The 18,023-nt window shown below is 39.1% G+C and overlaps 1 protein-coding gene across 1 annotated transcript in view; it reads right to left on the minus strand.

Moving 5' to 3' along the window:
• MAN1A1 (mannosidase alpha class 1A member 1) overlaps positions 1-18,023 on the minus strand; it is a gene marked incomplete at its 5' end in the record, with an annotated part of 145,033 nt that overhangs the window by 23,086 nt on the left and 103,924 nt on the right. Inside the window, 2 exons of the mRNA XM_080340985.1 lie at positions 2,816-2,909; positions 5,426-5,549. Coding sequence (XP_080197111.1) covers positions 2,816-2,909; positions 5,426-5,549 — 218 coding nt within the window. The remainder of the gene's footprint in view (positions 1-2,815; positions 2,910-5,425; positions 5,550-18,023) is intronic.

Raw genomic sequence — 18,023 nt, forward strand, 5'->3', positions numbered from 1 at the left:
TTAAACTAAGAACACTGGATAGAGGTTTTATTTTTTAAGTTGCTTCTCCTGTTAGCTGTAAGGGATTTGGCATTTATCGAGTCTTCAGCGAAAAGATTTCCAAATGCTTTACCAGGACTACTCCTTCACAACTGCCCATTTTACAGTGAGGAAGGGGTCTGTTAACTCCACCTGAGACACCCAGGATGCAGATGTGGTTACATGTACCACGCAGCAAGTCTGTGAGTCACACCACAAACAACACAAACCGCACATGGGGTTATCAGGGCTCGTAAAGCCAGATGTAGAAGGGTTAGTGGTACAGAGCTCACGATTCCCAGCGCCTATCTCTGATCTTAGCTTCAGAGTTACCCCTCTCTTGGTGGAATTCAAAAGAACACAGAGAATTTGCTTTAAAACTCCCCGGGATCTTCTCCTCATGGAATGCCTCCTCCTTCATCTACTGAACAGGTTGCAAAGTCATGCAAATGTAGAAGATATACTTTTTTTCTATTCAAACTTTATTAAGTGTCTTTTTCCTTCACTAGCTTGTGATGTCCAAAAACTGATTTAGTTTTCCAAATGTATCCTGTCCCTTTGCCTAACAAATACATTGTACCATCAAATCTATGTTATAAACGACTTTCCCCCCTCCTCCTCTTTTGAATGAGATATATTAAATTTCTGGAAATAATACAACATTTATTTAATTAAATGTTCATGATCCAAAAGGAAAAGAGGCTTCTTAAAAAAAAAAAAAAAAAGAAACAATGTTTTCTGTGATCAAAGGCTGATCTTTGAACAGCAGCATTTAAATGACCTTTATGGTTTCCTAAATAAATTACCATAGAAACCTCTGACATTTGCAAACTAAATAGCACAAGCGCAGTTTCATCAATAATAAGCCCTGTTATTATATACATTATTGCAGCAGACAAATCCAATTGACGCATGCTGCAGCAAATCACTGTCAGTTTACTGTCAAAATAACAAGGGCTAAATGAATTTACAGGAAAAATGGCAGCGATCCAGCAGTGTCCTTCACAGTCACAGCTTTGTTAGAGAAGAAATGTTCAGAAACTATTCCCCTCCCTCCCTCCCCACTTGATGTTTGAGAGATAACACTTCTGTCTTGTATCAATTAAGGGTCTAGGCTTTTTTCCCTGCTGTACTTAACTGAAAACAGCCTAGAAAGGCAATCTCAAATAAAACATCTCTCAAGTCTTACATTCTGTTCTAGTATGGGAAAAAAATAATAAATCAGTGTCTGCAAACGGAGGCAACTGAACTGAAAGAGATGCAACAAGATTGAATTTGCTTTTGCTCCTTCAGCATGCTGGGGACTGACCCACATCAGCTTCTGAGCCCATGATTTGCACATGCACGAAGCTATTTTTTGCCAATAAAACATGTTATTGGAAAGCAAAGCTGGTGTGAACTGCAGGTTTTCCTGTGCACACCAATAAACACTGGCATTTAATGTCAATGAGGAGTACATGAGTTTTAATGCTTTACAAAGCTGTGCTACACCAACATGGGTAACAAGCAGGCACACAGCTCTCAGACCTGTAAGTGGATGTCAGAGTTTATACCGCCACGCTAACTGGAGTTGATGGTTATGGACGCTCAGCTGTCACCAGCATTATGGCACAGTGACCTGAGGGAAGCCACACAGTGCAATAGACTGGAAGGTTTTCTAAAATGGCAGGCAGAGTTCTAATTCATAAAGGAAAATGGGCTTTGCCTCAATGGGACAATACAACTGAGCAGCACAACCTTCTTGGACATCTTTTTAATCTAGAGCGAGACACAAAGCATTCAAAAATATGTTTTATTCAATAAAACGCTCACTCTTTGCCGTTGTGAAAATCATCTATGCAGAGTGCGGCCAGTGCCATAAAGACTCCAGAACCTGACTTTCACCTTAACTGCATTCTAAACAAACTACTGCATTCAAGAACTTCTCCAGTCCTTTCCCATGGTATAACTAGCTCCAACGGGACCATCTCATCTGCCTGTGTCTTTTGAGACCAAGACGTCTTGCTTGTTTCCTTTCAGTAATTTACAGAGGAAAAAGTATGACATTGAGTCACATGAATGGGATGGTGGCAGACTGAACTTAAGTAGGAAAAGTGGAAAGAGAAGAAATAGGGTCTCTAGACTGTGGTTCTGCACACCATGTAGGCTTTGAACATGTTATGAAGGCAACATACAACAAGAAAAGGCTCAGTCATCATGAAGGAGCTAAGAAGTTCAAATACTTGAAGCATTTTGTTATACTCTTTCCCTTCTAATTTTGGTGTCTCCTGTAATGGCGCCAAGAGGATTAATGCCATGACACAGTTCTGTCGAGTTTGCTCCCCCAGTTGTTGGCAGTGAACTTCAACAGAAGTCACAGTTGGTATTAACTTGAAATACTTTTTTTTCTAATCTTAAGTGAAGCCACACTACTCTAAAAATATGGAATTTGATTCAGATGATATGATGTTTCCTTAAACAGCCACTTTAGAGATCACTTTAGACTTTTGAATAAAATACTTCTGTAGTCTACAAATTTCTTTCCAAAACGATACATATTCAGACGTTTCCCTGCTTGCACAAGCCACACTGAAAGATCAAAGAAAAGTACATTAAAACACAGTAAGTAGGATTATTATTTTTATATTTGTAGTATTTTCTTACATTGTATGGAACCTCAGATGTAACATGAGTTGTTATATCTTATAAAAATACTTTATATATATACAAATCCACCTAACAGAGATTGAAAGAAGTTAACAGCTGCAAACATCACACTTATAGACAGGTCATAGTAACAAAGAAGTGAGTGACTTACGCTGGCCCCACTGGCCACTGCTGGGATTCAGATAGTTGGGGTAAAGGCCCTCTGGTTTATCCAGTCGATTTAGAACTTTTCGAATATTCATTACCTATTGGAAGGGCACATAACACTGAGCACTGATGCATTTCTTGCCCCCTCCCCGCCTCCCTCCAATAAAAGTGTCAGTATTAAAGTCTTAAAGTGAAAATATGCCTCAAAGTAAAAAAAAAATAGCCTTATTCAACACAGAATATCTCTGTGCAATCATGTTACCACTAACGAAGATCCTGATATCATCCCTTTGATGATAACAGCTTAGAGCAGGGGTGTCAAACTCATTTTCACTGGGGCCCACTTCAGCCTTGCGGTTGCCTTCAAAGGGCCAAATGTAATTTTAGGACTGTATAAATATATATTCAGCCCTTTGAAGGCAACCGCAAGGCTGATGTGGGCCCCAGTGAAAATGAGTTTGACACCCCTGCTCTAAGCTGATACCATTACATAAATGAGCTCTTCAAAACCCCTGGAATTGCTGTGTCAAGTATCAGTAATGGAACAACACAAGAGAAGCAAGCTCCCAAGTTCAAGATTAGCCATATCTCACCCAGCCACAGGATACTGAAATTCACAGAAGCTGGTTGCTTTAAATAAGCTCAGCTGCTTCAGCACTATATTCCTCATATACCCAAGTCAGAAACGCTGTTAAATATGAAGCTTCTCACCCAGGTCAGATGCAGAAGGGAACTGACAGGCCGTTTTGCCTGGAAAGGAGGGCACGGCTGGAGCTGAGCTCCAAACAACCAGCGGGACCCCAGACAGCCCCAAGCGCTCCGCTGGCACAGTTAAGGAGCTTGCTACAAATGAGAGGCCCAGGGAAACGATTACCATCCAGATGTTCTGCAGCTGGAGGCTTCCAGCAGCACCATCCATTGCAGAGCACATGAAATAATTTACGCTGAATTTTAACATTCACAGAAAAAGTGAATGTAGCAACTTGGGAGAATGAAGATGGTGAGCACCACGGACCAGAAATCGTAACAAAAAGGTACTGACAGCTTCATTATAACACCCCAAATGCCTAGAGATCAAGTGAACTAGCTGCTGAGAAAGAAGATAAATTAGCTACACCAAGGTGCAGAAGGATTTCGGTTGTGGTTCACAAACTGCCTTCTACATCTTGACATTGCACTGCTAACAGTCATTGTCCAAGCACAGACTGCAATGAGTCCTAGACCTATTTTAATGAATTCTTCTATTAATACTTCCATGCAAAGCTTATTGCACTGTTTCTTCTTTATCAAGCATACCAGCCCTGGAATGGCTTGCCTCAAAGAGCTCTGGAATTGCAATCTCTAAAGGGTTTTAAGAACAGATTATACAAGCAAATTTCCAGCATCTTCCAGCTATAGCTCGATGCCACTTTGGAAGAGAACCACAGGTTAGGATTTTTAACATACGCAATTTGATTGTCTCTTAATAGAATAGATGCTACACGTTAATTTACCATAAATGTCAAAAGATAATTGAGCTACCTAGTAAGTTTGTTTCTATCTGTTCCTGGGTGCTGCCGCTCCCCACCTCCCCTGTTCATATTTATTTAAGAGAAACTCTGTCTTTAAATTCATCCCTAAATGCGTTCAAATTGCCAGGAGTTTGTTTCACAAAATTTATTCCAGTGCTGACAATAGTATCACAGCAAAGTCATTCAGTCCTTTAAGTTTGGTACAACTGGTATTCATTTTAGATTTGACCATTGCTTTTAAACCTGCTGCTAAACATTTGTAGCCTAAATATTAATTAGATTATTAGATAGATCGTATCACTTCTAGCTAACATGGGGCAGTTGGAGTAAGAATACAAAATCAAAACAAGTGGAAGTTTTAATAAGAGAAAAAAACTCAAACCAAACCAAATGATACAGTGTATTATAAGGAACAGAACTTACTGACTATTTACACACCAAAAACCAAAGCAAAATTCCTTAAGTGGGAACTGGGGAAAGCAGCAGAGCTTCTTTCCATGGGTTAAGTAAATAAAAAGTATACAGAGACAAAGGTATAACATTTTGAAAGAATCAGTAAGTATGACAACTGTTTTGTCAAAGGATGTATTTCTTTTTCTCACCTCAAAAGAAAGTTCAAAGGACATTTTTTAAAGGGTAGTGCAATGGAAGGGCTTTCTGACTTTACTGATAGTAGTGATATTATACAGCATTTTGAAGACTAAACTTGCTGAGATCACACAAGGTAGCCATGGTGCTTTGCATATAGGCATCACATATTATCCCCAATATAATGGCAATTTTTGTTTCCACCACATTCAGGTGAAGTACTGAAGAAAGCTCTACAGTCTGATTGTTTAATGTGATATTAATTTAGAACATAAGCCCAAATGATGTTTTATGGATGTGGGTAAGTGCTATATACAAGAACATGCATCACAGTGATTTTGGAACAGATTTTTGACTACAAAACCACTCCAAGATGATTACGAAAACATCTACAAAATATCTGCCTCTTGTGACAAATGCTTACAACTGCGGAAAACACAAATCTCTCCCTAGAGATATTAGCCTCCCAATATGTGCTTTATCTTTACAACGTAACTTTGACTGGACAGTCTAACCTTTTCAGCAAAGACAGGGTTTCCAGAAAGGTGGCTCAAGTGTACGAACTCCAGATGCAAAGTCCCAAATTCTGCCAAAATGCTGCTGCCGCCAGACGCCCAAGGCCAATTTCGACCAATTCCACTAAGGGGGGAGGGGAAGAGAAATAGAGAAAAAAACCATGATCATCTGTAAGACAACATGAATAAAATATAACTGGTACTAGAGAAGATAATTAATTTAAAATGCAGTTAATATCTGCATAAGAAACTGCACTTCAGCAGCCTTCCATGACTTCACTGCAAAACCTTGAATTACTTTGGTCCCATTCTGCTTATGCTTCTAAAATCCCTAGTTGCAACAAGTCAGTCTTTTAGCTCATGAATAGCTCCATTACACGTATCACTGTACCAGTGTTTCCCTGTATATATCAAGTTTAAAGACATTACAAAAACCACTGAGTATGAGAAAACATCCTCATACTTCACCTGTTTTCGCTGTATTATAACACAATACTCTGCAATTCTAACTCTTCCTTCTACAGTGCAATTGTTTATTAACTTAAAATATCGCATATATACAGCATAGGCTTTAATTTAAAAGTAGTACATGCAGTATATCCTTCTTAATACTTGAGAATTTAATAGAGTAGGATATCTAGGCATTGTCTGTCCAAGCACTCTTACCAGGATGAGTAACTTCAGGTTTAATTAAGACCTAAAGACACTGCACAGCAAAATTAATCTCAGGTTTTGTGGTGAGAGTAGAGAAAAGCACATTTATTGCTAAATCCCCACTAGAAACTAATGCTAGTTAAGATTCAAGTTGAGAAGTCTGCTAAAGTTTCGTTCCATAAAAGTGTCTTTTTTCCCTTGAAATATGCAGCAGCAATATTCAGAAAAACTCTTGAAATTAAAGAAAAGCTAGCCAGCTTTCCGGAGCATCTACGTGAATGATGATATATTAGACAAGCATATTATTAGAATGAATGTTAGATATAAATACACTTATTAGGTACTGGAATGCCTTCCTTATTTTCAAGTTGTAAACAGCATTAAACAGACGTTAATACACATAAATAAAAATTTAATTTTACTTTAACACATATGCAGCCACTACAGTCATTAGTTAGTACTTGCACAACCATGAAAATTGGGTGTTCCTCCTTAGTTAAAATGTAACTCCTATTATGAAAACAAAGCAAAAAGCCAAGAAACCCCATCTTTAGTTCATCGTGATGGAAGTCCTCAGTTGAATTAAAATTTCTTCTACAAAAGGTCAAGTATCTATAACTGAAGTTTAACCAATATAATGAAATGAAGACTCCATTAAATTAATTTCCCCTCTAGCTATATTAACACATTAATTTGACATTTCTGCCACACACATAAAATAAAAACAAGTCATTAAACTTTTAAAGAAGAGTAAAGGCTACAAATAATGGGCACATTGGTGTTCTACTTAAATGCCATGGCTTTAAACCATGCAACACCTTCGGCTGCCTGGCCTTGAGTTGAAGGCACAACTGGAACGCACTCAAGTGCCACCAAAAATAAACCCAGAACATTACCTACTGATCGGTGGATTTATATTGTCTTATTTCCGAAGAGCCACAGCATCTGTCAAATACTCCCTATAGGTATGATATAGATTTTCCCAGAACACAAAGCACTGAAATGACTAAGCTTATCTGAGTACTGAGTGGAGGGAGAACTTGTAGGGCAAAAGGCAAGAGAACAGATGAGGCTTCCCTGGCTGGCCATAAGAGTGTGAGGGGCTGGGACACGTAGAAATCCTCTGATGCAAATGATTGCCCAAAATCCCAAAGGAGAAAAATGTTTCTAATCTTCATAGCTGCAGACAAAATCAATGACATAATGAAATCAAGGTACTGCAAAGATGTACACAATCCAACTTTGATATGGTATATATACGACAGAAACAGAAGTTTTATGGGATCTGAATATCTCACTTTAAGAGCAATCTTAGGAAGACTGGAGTACTTTTCACATTTGATGAAAAGAAAAGTGAAGAGAAAAACCCACCTGGCTTACAAGCTGTCTGCACTTTAGTCTGCTGTGGGTCAGAATTTTTCCAGATAGTGACATAAAAGCATCAGACACTACAGAAAATAGTATCAAGGTGAATACTGCAGACAACATGTCTGGAGACCTTTTATCTACAGACTGAAGAGCTGACACTGACACACTAGTTATTCACCCAAGAAACAGGCACCACCTCAGGAACGTTCTGACCCAAGTCCTGCCTAACTGCTGATTTCTGGATGAAAATATTTTAGCTTGTTTCCAAATCAGCCATATCAAAAGAGATGACATAAGGCACTACTGGTAAATAAAGCTCGCCAGAAAAACAAACAAACATACATGAAATATTTCACAGTTTTGCAAAGTTATCATGTTATGGTGCAAGTGGCAAAAGCCCACTTCTTTTTCTATTAAATTTCTCAATAAATCTCAGAGTGGAAACATCGAGCGGTTCCTGCAGCAAGGCACCAACCCAACTTGCCACAAAACATAATAAAGTCTCTACTTGTGCTCCACTACAATGTCTGCTGCTATCAACCCAACCTGTCAGAAAGGTTTGATATACTGCATTTTGTTAACCAGAACAATTTCCAAGCAAGGCTATCAAGAGGTTTTCTGAGTGCAGCAATGTGTTTTACCATGAGTGGAAGATTCTTCTTGTTTAAGATGGCTTGAAGACTGTAAACTCACATTCTTTACTTTTAATGCAAGAAAAACAGAAAGAAACCTCTATGTTGCATCTATGTACTATTTAATGTAGCTTTTATTGTTTTCAATTGGGACAGCTGATTAGAAATAAAAAGGCATCAACATATTTTTTGCAAATCTGCAAAATAATGAGGATATCTGCTGGTTTAGTCTCAGATGGGTGCTTCAAGTCAAAACTACAAGCTTGTTTCAACAGTGGTAGACCCCAAGAACTGCCATTCGGTGCCTTAACTATTCTTCATGCAATCTTCAGCTGTGGTGTCTGCTATTCTGTCATATATTTTATCTTTGGGAGCAACAAAATAGGTTAATTTTTCCACATTCCAACATACTAACTGAAGCAGCCACAGTATTGCTTCTGGTTCCATTTAACTCTATCCTTATTTTAAGGTGATAGTCCAGTGTGCACAGCTCTGCAGATAGTTCCTGAAGAGACAATACTAGAGCCTAGAAGATGCTCAACAAAGCTCTCAGCATAGAGAATGAGATTTCATTGTCTCTGATCCTTTCTGACCAGGGAAAATAGACACTGGCAACAGACTCTTGCCTTAAAAAAACAGAAACTGAACAGGGTGCTCTTCATTCACCTCCCCACCCACCCCAAATTTTGCTCAATATTGTAGCAGACCTTAAGCAAGAGGAAACTTAAACAGATGAAGGGTTATGCTGAAATGGAAAAATACTTCTGTGTCAAGGTTTATAAACAGTAAGTACATTTATAAATGACATGAGGTGCCCTAGAAGAGAACATGCAAGAAATAAGTGTAATAGCTCAGTAAATCTTAATAACCAGACATAGTAAAATACTGATTTCTGCCCAACACATCCAGTGCTCCCACTCAGACATTTTTCAAGCTCTTCACCAATATTATTATCAGGGAGTCCAAAAAGTTCTCCACAGTTAAACAAGTCAATGCTAGGTAATCATTTACTCTTCAGCCATAGAGTCAATGCTGGATATCTATTTACTCTTCAGTTATGGAGTTATGGGCTGAAGTCTTGAGATGCAAGCCTGGGGCTCTGGTGAAACATTTTATTTCTACTCCACATTTTAGCAAAAGTACATATCACATTGCAAGTTCCCACAGTTTTTCTCCCAAGGTCACCCATTATTCATATGAAGACATCACAGCAGCAATCTCAATGGTCTGGGAATTTGAGGGATATTCAAAGGGGTTTTTCAAAATGTGGCTCTGCTTGTGAGCTGCTCAAAGTTATGTGCACACTAGTCATCTCAACCAAAGCAAAGTAAAGCACTGAAAACTTTCTGTGGCTTATTTTTATTCCGTTCTTATTCCAAAATGGTTTCATGTCCCAAATGCCATGTAAGCTGATAAATGCACTCTTGAGGAAGAGACAGATCCATACCGCCATAGGCAGAGGACAGCAAAGGGGGCCCAGGTGTGACACTCGCCCTTCCTATTAGCTGCAACACTTTATCTCGCTTTCTTTGTGTAATTTACTTTGACATTGTATTTTTCAATTTTCCTGTGTTGATACTCAGTACAACCTGCACTAAGTGTCAGTCATGTACTGGCATCAGAGACAGAAACAAAATTCCTTCTACACTTCAGGAAGGAAAGAAAAAAGGAGACACACTACTCAAACTTGCTTGAAGTCCCAGAGCAGTGCTAAAATAATCTCAGTTTACAGGACACTAATATATTTCAAATCATGGTGTCTAAAATAATAGTTTATACCACTTAAAACCCATTAAAGGTTCTGTAAAATATTAATACATCTTTAGAACTTATTTCCGTATTATTATAACTACTGTTATAACTAGTGTTATGTGATTAAGTCAAATCTGAAGTGAGGATCTGGCTCAAAAGAGTGCATTGAAGCGGGACCATCACTGGTTTATGATATGTCTAATTTATTTTATAAACTTTGTTACTGAACACAGATTCTGAAAGACAATGTTTGTAATCCTGTTGTCATTCATTCTCAGGAAATACGAGACTCATTGGCCCAGGCTGCTGGTAACTCAACTCGCTATTTTTCCGGCAGACCACAATTGTACATAGGAACAGAAAGTATGAGATTCAGTATATCTTCCATTATGTACAGAATGTACCAGGAGAGGGAACCATAGAGGAAATATAAATATGTAAAGGTGTTTTTCTAAATTACTAAATTTCAGAGGCACAACAATATTTACAAGATTTTTAAGAAATTACATTACATCCCAAATATATATAAATCAGCAGTTAATCTTCAACTGAAAGGAACAGCAAATCCTCAGGGAAACTGTGCAAATACTTCAAAGGGTCTAAACACTTAACAAATCAAAATTCTTGCCATCAGTGAGAAGAAGTATTTCAGTCTCTGCAGACCATTTGTTTATTATACCCCAACCTCTCCTGGAAGCTGCCAGGACAATTCCACAAGCTGGAAGCAGAGCAAGACTTCAGAACTTCAGTATTTAATTCAAAATGCAAAACCAGAACTTGACAGTCAGTATCCTTCCGCAGACTTAGCCAGTAAAAAAGGTGAAAGGCCAGAATAAAAGAGACCTTGCAGCAACAATTTGAAGTGTCCCAGAGCCACTGTTGTCAAAGATTCTTGGATTAAATATGAAAATAACTCCCCATAACCCCTTTGCACTTAATTAATGCTGATCCTTTTTCTTTTTGCAAAAAAGCTACTCAAACAATGATGGTGAGTGAAAATTCAAAACATTACGACAGAGAAATGAGAACATGGCACTAGGATGGGTCTGTATTAATTCACCAGAGCCATGAGACTCAAGCTGGGAGCACAGAGATTGTGCCTGGTGCTTCCAGGAGTGCTGAGGGGACAAGGGAATCTGCCTGGAGAATATAACGGGACTGGAATTGTTGGGCTTAATCCTTTTTTAACGGGGACTCGCACAAGCAGAGGGTTGCCCAGGGCACCTGCAGCCCCAGCTTGCTTGCCTCACCCCGCACCACCAGCCAAACCTCTTATGTCCAACATGGAGAGGGACCTGCCCACATGGAGGTCAAGGGAAAGAGGGAGGGCAATGCAAAGGCCACATTCCAGCTTTTTTTTTTCCTCTTACCCCTCCCAGTTCCCCCAGGACGCACTTCATGTTTCTTCAGGTACAACCCCCAAGTTTATGTGCCTTAGAAATAAAGTAAAATTATTAACTGTTTTTGTGAAAGAAAACATCATCCCCCACTGGAAAGGTCACATTTGCAATGCCACATCATGAAATATTGCAAGATAACTTTTAGCAGATTAAACAAACAAACAAAAACCACCACTGGTCCCCCGCCTCCCCCCCAATAAACAAAATAAAAAACCACAACAAACCAAAAATACCCAAAATAAAACCAGAAAACCTTTCTGCAATACTACAACATGAACAGGATACCTCAAAGTCCAAGAATCTTCTACACCTCGTCAGGCAAAGCCATATAGACAGTGCCACATATTGTGAGCTAGTAAAATAAACAAGCTGACACAATGCATTATGTCTAACATTTCTATCATAGATGTAAGACACAACAAACAATTATTGATGTAAGAGCATGTCTTCACAAGCACTGGAATCGATGATTTCTTTAATACTTCAAAGATATTTAATGTGGTTTTGTTTTGCCCACACCTAGCAAATCATCCCGTACCCCTATTTGGCAGAAGAACAGCAGGAACACAGAAATCCCAGGTTTGCCCACACTACTGGTGCTCAACTCTTCCACTCACGTCTAGTGGTGAGAGCTGCCAGGACAGCACCTTGGGGGCAAAGCCAGACAAGGGAGCCCCAGACAGGGCTGGCATGGCACCTGTGCATTTCGAGTCCCAGTAGCACCACAAACACCTTCCTGTCCAACTTCCAATAGAGAACAATTAACTTTTTGCAGGCCTATGTGGTCCCCATCTCCTCCAAGACAGCATCAACCAAGGAAGAACTGCTGCTGCTGGAGTCCCAACTTTTCCACAGTATTCCTTCTCTGAGAAAAGAAAATTATTATAATCTGGTTAAGCATCTTTCACACAATGTCTTGACAGCTGCAGACGGCAGCAAAAGAAACTTAAATCAGCCAGCTAGCTTGTGTGGTGGTTTTTGATGTCTGTTTTATTCGTCTTTGTTAGGAGAATCTTTCAGTCAAACGCTAACAGCTGGTTAGTTTTTCAGCTGTGACAATGAATGTGTAACTACTGCCCTTGCCTAATCACTGCCCAGCTGGCGGCCTCCTGCTCAGCTGAGCTGCCCTCTCTGAACACTGACTGGGACCAGCAATTACCTGGGGAGGGGATTTCTAGGGATGCTGACTTAGCAGGAGGAGGCAGACAGTGAATTAGTACCGTCAGCAACTGCAGCATGAAGACTAAACAAAAGTGGTCGCTCAATTTTACAGTACGACAGGGAATAAAAAATACTCTATGCTGCAATGATTTATTTTTTTTTTTTTACTGTAACAAATGAGATAATGAAGTAGTATAGCCTCAAGAGCTATTTGTTTGAGAACATTAATTTTGTCTATTTGCCTAGTCATATACAGCGTCAGCATTAATAAATGCTGATCTCCTGGCCACTTCAGTTCTGCCAGTACAGGTGGTGCATCCATTTGTACTGGAGGCACATGCACATCATCTTCTGGCTTCAAAGTAGGAAAAGTGAGAATACTGTGACTGACCGTTCATTGCGTGAGAAACTATTAATACCAGCACAGCTCCAAAAAGTTACTAATATGAAACAGATATTAAAACAAGATCCTAGTTTTTCTCCATGTGGTTCATCAGTTCCTTCAAAGGCACTGCATGTGACACACTTTCCAATCCAAACATCACAGAGATGTCCATCTGTAAAAGGGCAGCAGAAGACCAAACAACCTCCTTGCTCTCCTTGGCAATATTTGGAAGACAGGACCAGTCCAAATAGTTTTGTGGTTCTTGAAGATTAACAGTCAGTTTGAGACCCTATGGTACCTAGGCACATCAGTTGCACTGTCTGTGGTTACATTTTTCAAGAACAGAAATTCTCCTCCTCCCAACATTTTTGCCTTTCACCTTTGTAAAGAAACCTACCCAGTGACCTTTAAAGCTGTGCTAGAATGGTCACTATTTCCTTACTATATTTGCAGGCAGGAGGTTAAAATGCTCAACAATCATTAAACACTATCAGGTAGGCTGATCTTGCTCAAGCTGACCATTGGACAAGCAATTTGTCTTGAAACAGGACAGAACAGCAACCAAGACTGAAGAGCACTGTTAATGTAAAAGTGGGAAGGAAACAGAAGGTGCATGAGGTATGAAATTACTCTGTGCTGCGGCCTCTGCCGGGACAGGTCCCCATGTCCCAGGAGGATCAAGTCAGTGGTGGAAGTGTTGGAGAAATGTGCATTTAAACACACAGAGAAGGCTAGAGAGTTATGCCTGGTTTATGTCCAAATCATAGTCCATGAAACCCCACCAAGCACTCTCTGTGCAGCAAAGAAGGACATTGTTCAACACCACGTTCAAACTCACTGTCATGGCAACAGCATCAGCCCCTTTGTGGTGAAAACTATTATACTTGTTCATGATGAGGCCAGAGCGATGATGGTTTCTGGGCAATACTGAAGTGAGTGGACACTGAAGTGAATGGAGCAGAGGGAGCAGAAGGAGCCAAGATGAAGGTGGAGACCAAAATGCCAGAGAGAACCCAGACACAGAGGAGACAATCTCATCTGCCCCTGGAGAACAGCAGAGAATAAGCAAAGGCCAGTGAAATTGTCTCTGGGAAGATCAAGCTTCACTGTATACATTGAAGTCTGTCGGCTGCTGAGAATAAAAAAATGAAACACCTCATCCACAGGCTCTGAACGCCACCAGAGACCACAGGATACTTCTTTTGCGATCTGATAGATGGGTTTTGAACATCTCGATCTAGCGATACTGTGCCTATTGATGCTTAAAATAATCAGAGTATCTTCTTCTCACCAGCCCGTTCAGACTGCTGGGCTGCTTTGTTTATGTCAAATTCCTGCAGCATTTCTCTGTGGAAAAATACTGAATTTCTTTAGGACTTCACTGGCAGGGTCTGTACAAGCCTTTCCTCATGGCTGTCTGCCCTGTGACATTTTCACATTACTGGTGCTCTAAAGGGGCATCAGAGCTTGTGGAACGGGGACCCTGGGGCAAAGCAACAGAGCGATAAGCTCAGGGGCGAGCACCACCGTGGAGGAGCATGAGACAGGCAGGGACAATTAGCAGCCAAGCAGCTAACGATCTGAAATGTCACCATGAGACATATCAAGTGTTTAAAGGTAATTTTCAGTGTCACCATCTAAAGCTGTACTAACACTGTACTTGTTATTGTAATCATTTCTGATAAAAAGTTATCTGAGCACAGCACAGACCTACATGCCTCTCACAACACACTAATGAATAAGCTAAACAATTCATGTTTCCTATTACTTTATGCACTAAAGCTTTAATTAATCAATTTCCAAGGGCCAAAAAAGCAAGAGGGAATACAGCACAACAGAGCAAGGCTAGAGATAATAAGGACCAGGATAGACTGCTTTTAATCAGCTCCCCAAAGAAGTGTGAAAATAACAGGAAATAAAAAGTCATGAATAGAAGTCTACAGTTCTGCCATCCATGCGATAATAAGTTAGATGGTGTAAAATAAGAAGGTATTAGAATGAAATTCCCTTCTGTAGCAACTGGTATAACTCAGTGTTAGGGACAGTCTAAAAAAACTCCAAATATCAAGCAAAAAGCCCCTCCACCTCCAAAAAAAGCCCCAAACCGCAAAGCAAGAAAAGCTCCAAACCTCTTGGTTCTGAGAAACCAACAGAAACCACTTTTTTTTTTTTAACAGAATCACTGGGGAGAAAAATAACTAAAAATCCTGGAAGAATCCATGAGAGACACCATTTTTTTTTATATATATATATATATATATATAAAATCTTCCTCTCTGCCATGTTTGTTTAGGTCTAAAGCTCGTTTAAGAACTTTACATTTCACATTAGAGGGCTCACTGTCTTAAACCACCATGGCCATGGCAATCAGCAATCTTGATCTATTTTGTCCAGCACACCTCTCTCTGAAACTCTGCTCCCAGTTTTACACCACTTTTCCAACATACAACTGTTATTTTTTTTTCTTCCTGCTATACTTCCCCCAGCCATCCCGATCAGTTCATGAACTTCTGACTTCAGTGATTTTCTATACCACATGAGAATTCCTTGACTAATAACTGATATTAGAGCTTTGCTAAATGATTCTTGTGTCACATCAACTGCATTGCCCAAGTGCAAATAAACATTATCAATTTCCTTTGTCTGTAAAATAATTTGTTACGAGGATGAGTTGTTGAACAGTTTGCATTTGGAGGTGACTAGTTAACATGGGAACAGTGTGGAGAATTGATGCTAGAACCCAGAACTTCCCCAGTTATTTCTTGGTTTTGCTGTGTGTGCTCCTTTCTTTCTGGCCTCACAACTCTCCTCTTGCTCTCTCAGATGACTCCTGTGTTACCAGATGTTCTTCCCTCTACTGCTAGTCACTTGACATCTTTAAGTAGTCCCCACACAGCCTCAGGTGGAAAGCAGCAAGATGCTTTTCTAGGATGGAGACCCTGCAACAGTGGTCACCTCCAGTTCAGGTTAAGGACACTCACAATGCAATCAAGAATATCAGTATACTGAAATATTGTGAGAACAGTACCTTCTCTATCAGAAGAGCAGGAGTCAAATTTTCAAGGAGAGTCACTACTGTTCTTTTCAACAGGAAAAAATTAAAGTATTTGGTCTTTTCAGTCTGCTGAGGACTTTTTAGAGAAGGTAAAGATTAAAACCATCAAAGCAATGGATGTAAAGTAACAGGCTATATGAAACTTCCCAGCCACTAATTCCCACTTTCCCACTTCCCAGCGCTACTTTTATAAAACTCTAGATTGTCCTAATCTCAAACTCGGTCCTTTTAAATATATCTGTATCACTTGTTTATCCAGATCGCATTAATTCCTTGCCACCAGATGGTAACTTTAAAAAGCATTTTCAGTCTTCTACTTTTCTGAAGTCAATTAGCTTTTATTAGCTTCTCATGTCAAGAAAATATTTTAAGTGGATTCACAGTCATTTAAGTTAAAAAGTCTTTCAAAGCATTTAGTCACATTTATTGCACTTGATATTGCATGCGGTACCATTAAATGTTTGAAGTGAGAATAAAAATCATTACACTAACTGCATGGCTCCGATATTAAAAATAATTGGCTGACAAGTTGCAAAGGTCTGTTTTAAACAGTTTCGTAGCTCCTGTTCATTGCAAGAAGCCTACGCCAAAGGCTTTCTGAGTGACAGTCAATTATTTTTCCTTTCAGTACAGCTGTTGGATCAACAGGGGTTTTAGATACTGGACAGCTTGTCACAAGACTTGCAGCTGCGATACTCATCTGATATAACATTTGACTTACAAATGCCATAAATTAGACTTGTATATGCATTCACAGATATGTATATCGATCTAAACGTGTACAATACAGAGACATCACTGTTGTTGAGGGAAATCTCTCTCTTCAGTATCTGCTTTCACAGATGCTGTGACAGCTGTACAAAACACTACTGAAATGGCATTCTGGTTCACTAAAAGGAACGGCTTTTCCAGATAAAAAATCCTGAAGTCTTTTTTCAGACTACTGTTGCTAAAGACATAATCTGTTCTGACAAATGCTTTAAGAAAAGTATAAATGTCCCTTTTTTCCAGTCTGCTTCAATCTTCTCCTTCCTCTTTACCCACACATTGCTGTCTTATATAGATCCATTTGTTCTAGAATCAGATAAACATTTGTTTTTCTCAGTGTTAGTCACTATGGGTTTGATCCTTCCTCATAACCAACAGAAAAACTCCTGGTGGCTTCAACAGACACTGATCAAGCATTAAAAACCTGTAACTGTCTTTAAAATCACTGCAGAGACTACAGGTTAATATGAATACAAAGAATCCCTGCAGCCTGACTGAAACATCAGTATCACTGTAGAAATCCTTCTCATTAATATCATTCAGATTTGGGAACTGGGAAGTGGTTCCCTTTCTGGAAATCACTAATACAGTGTATAAAAAATACCATTCTCATTTCTTTTCCTGGCACGACACATTTGCTTAAGCACAGTTTTATCCTTCAAAGCCTATTAACTATTTCAAAAACAAGATTAAAGTAAATTCCTGCAATTTACAGATTCCTTTTCTCCCACTTTATACATTTATAGGAGATACATGTTATTCAGTATAATCCAGTCAATTTAATGATAAAAAGCTATCCCTATTTTTCTCAAGTGACATTAATTTCAGGCATATCAGTAGGCTAGTGGAAGATATCCATGATATGAATCAGTTTCTGATTCTCAATGTTATGCTTGTGCTCCAAACATAATGCAATACGGTTTAATAAACATTAAATGTGATTTCATTGGATCACATATTTATAAATGAACCAAGCCTCTCATTGTTTGTGTGACCAAGGAAAATCAACAAATGGCTAGAATATCATGAAATTCATTAACTAACATATGATTAAATAGGAATATTTTCTGCTATATAACAGGCCCATAGAAAATCAAAACAAACCAACACATAATCTCACAGAGACCTGATTTTCACCTGAAAAAAATATCCCCATTACACTTTTCCTGTGGTAGAGTCCCTATTATCAGTTACTCAGTTGTGTTCCACCAAACCCAGAACTTGACCTTTATTCTACTTATTATTACTTCAAGCAACAAATACATTTACACAGCTGCTGCACATCTTATAGATGATCTATTTACAAGAAACCAATGATGCTGACTATCTCAGACAGCAATGCACAGCACAATACAGCTTAATTCTCAGATATGCACTAAAAATTCTGATCTGGGACAATCTGGTTATACCACAAAGAGAGAAA

Source organism: Nesoenas mayeri (genome assembly GCF_963082525.1).
Source record: "Nesoenas mayeri genome assembly, chromosome: 3".
NCBI classification, from domain to species: domain Eukaryota; kingdom Metazoa; phylum Chordata; class Aves; order Columbiformes; family Columbidae; genus Nesoenas; species Nesoenas mayeri.